Source organism: Vicugna pacos, chromosome 11, assembly GCF_048564905.1.
Source record: "Vicugna pacos chromosome 11, VicPac4, whole genome shotgun sequence".
Classification (NCBI taxonomy): domain Eukaryota; kingdom Metazoa; phylum Chordata; class Mammalia; order Artiodactyla; family Camelidae; genus Vicugna; species Vicugna pacos.
This window is the reverse complement of record NC_132997.1, coordinates 99,654,771-99,657,270: the sequence shown is the minus strand read 5'-3', so window position 1 is coordinate 99,657,270 and position 2,500 is coordinate 99,654,771. Positions and strand designations below refer to the sequence as shown.

The window sequence follows — 2,500 nt, the reverse complement described above, 5'->3', positions numbered from 1 at the left end:
GCAGAACGAGAGTATGGTTATTACAAGTCATAAAGCTTCTGGAAGCTTGCATTAAAGCACCCATCACCTGTCAGGGTATTTGCATGAAATCAATAGCAGCTGCTCATCTATCTTTTCTGATCACCTTTCATCAGGCCGATTCATTAAGTCAAACAGTCATGGTGATTAGCTGGGGGAGAGGGGGAGCCTGACATGTCAGGCAAGCACAGTGGCCACCCTTTTTTGTTCCCTAATCAGGAAACGTGACTACTTCATCTGATCCTTTTTGGGCCAGGTCTCTGGGTGAGGCCCGTCCACCCTGCTACCCGCACCGCACTTTTCCCGACACCCTTGTCCCGGCCAGGCAGAGACATGACAAATTGTCCCCCAAGTCACTGCTGACAGCTTCCGATGATTAATGGTTTGATTATGAAGTGGTTTTACACATACCGAATTTACATCACAGAGAGTTAGAAATTTTGCCATGTCACAGACGCGGAGGCATTTTGAAGGGCTTGACTATTTGCAAAGGAAAAAAGAGGGGCAGAATCGCAGCAAAAGCCATGTCATGTAAAATCAATATGTCGGATCAATGCTTTATTAACAAGAAAATGTCTTACTTCACATTCCTGTGCGGACCTTTGTCTCCGGGTTGTATGATGGAATGTCAAATCATATCGTGGCCCTCGACGTTCGGGCGGGTTATTGAGTGTACGTGCGGGGCTTCCGGCGCTGCTTACGAGACCCACCGTGGGCGTTGACACCGGCAGCCCGCGCGCCGGAGGATAACGGTGACCAATTATTTCGGAAAGCACGTTCAAAGGCAGCCTCTAACCTTGCTCGCTGAAGGCGTCGCCTTTTGTGTCCGTGGCGCTCGGCAGACCTGCTGAGTTGGGTGGTGTTAATCATCAAGTTACGTGCTGACTAATGAGTGATGGCCCAAATCGCGGGCGGAGTAACGAGTAGATGGCGGCAGCTCTTATTAGTCTCAGAAAACCCCCTGATTTATGTCGCGCCGTGCACCGTGGCGTTCCTCCACGGAAAGCGGTATCTACATCAAGAAGTAATGTACTCTAATAAGTATTTTCATCTTAACTCGCGTCCCCGGGCCTCCGGGCTCAGTTTTTGTTGGAGTCGGGCAGAGCCATAATAAAGCGCAATGGCTCCTTATAAAGCTTGTTAAACACAGAGGGTGCAGTCGGCCGGAGTCCCGGCCGTGATTCATGCACTGTACACAGCGCGTGTGCTGCTGATTTATGGCTGCGCACAGTTCATAGTCAAAATTACAATTTGAGGGATAAAAAGATTAATTACTATTTGTGGCCGGCAATTTCGTGAGGCTGGTGGAATGATAGTGCCTCCATCGGTCTGCAGTCAGCCATTCACAGATTATTAAAGCAGTGCAGGAATAAAGGCCCCTCCCGCCTGGTTTGTGCTCAGGCAATGTGCTAGACAAAAAAGGACCACAGGGATAAATCTGGAGCTGGCGGTGGCTGGACATATGTCATAATTGCCAGCTTCCCATAAATCCCTGGCCAGTGCGGAAGGCACCGAGAGAGGCAGACAGTGATCACCACCGTGGTGATTGCTGTGTGTGGCCCCGAGACCTGCAACTTTCTGACTGCTCTCCCATTTTTACAATATATTGAGTAACCCTTTGACTTTCTTCCAGTCTAATTATAGATTAGAAATAATCGTTGCTTTTGCGTGCCAAAGAAAGGGGGGGGCGATCTGTTCTTTAAGACAGAACTGGCATTCGGGGGTACTCGCCTTCAGGAACGCCAGAAAAGGAGAATTACGCATTTGTTTGTAAGCCTGCAATAAACGAGTAATGGATGACATAAAAGTAATTAACCTGACCTGCATTTCTGTGTCCTGTTGCAGCCCTTAATGAACCAACCATAGATTACGGCTTTCAGAGGTTGCAGAAGGTGATCCCACGACATCCGGGTGATCCCGAAAGGTTACCCAAGGTCAGTAAAGGGCAAGCGGTGCCCTGTTCACGGTGGGGCCACCACCGGGCTGGTTCCGGTTTGGGGGCAGCAGGTGCTCTGGGAAAGGGGCACTTCCAGGCGCCCCACCCCCTCCCTCGCCCATGGCAAGGCCGGCAGGTGTGGGGGCCGCCCCGGCCGGGTTCGGAGGTGGGTGAGGGGTCGCAGAAGGAGGCCACGCCAAACCCACTGGTGTGTTTTGTCTCCGCGGGGCCGTATTTTTAAAGGAGGAGAGGAAAGGCTTCTCTGACACACATATTTTGGATTCTGCGAGGGGGACATAAACTTCCGCGTAATGAAATAGTTCAATTAAACATTTTCCACTCCAGTAGCCCGCGCTGATTTCAATCTGAGCAGCCCCAGTCTGATCTGTGATTACTTGACTCTTGTTTTCCTTTCATTTTCTAAAGCTCGATTCAGTTTAATCTTTTGTTTACAAAGCTTTTGTTATAAGTCCCTGACTTAGCAGGCTAACAAATGAAGTCCACACATTAATATCTAGGGGGACTTTCCATTTAAATTCAACAAAG

The 2,500-nt window shown here is 49.6% G+C and overlaps 1 protein-coding gene across 9 annotated transcripts in view; it reads left to right on the top strand.

Annotated features, from left to right (window-relative positions):
* The window catches only part of EBF3 (EBF transcription factor 3), a 117,817-nt gene that overhangs the window by 103,198 nt on the left and 12,119 nt on the right, over positions 1-2,500 (top strand). For all 9 annotated transcript variants that reach the window (XM_072972128.1, XM_072972126.1, XM_072972125.1 and 6 more), the window contains exon 11: positions 1,864-1,952. In XM_072972128.1, the coding sequence (XP_072828229.1) occupies positions 1,864-1,952 (89 nt within the window). The remainder of the gene's footprint in view (positions 1-1,863; positions 1,953-2,500) is intronic.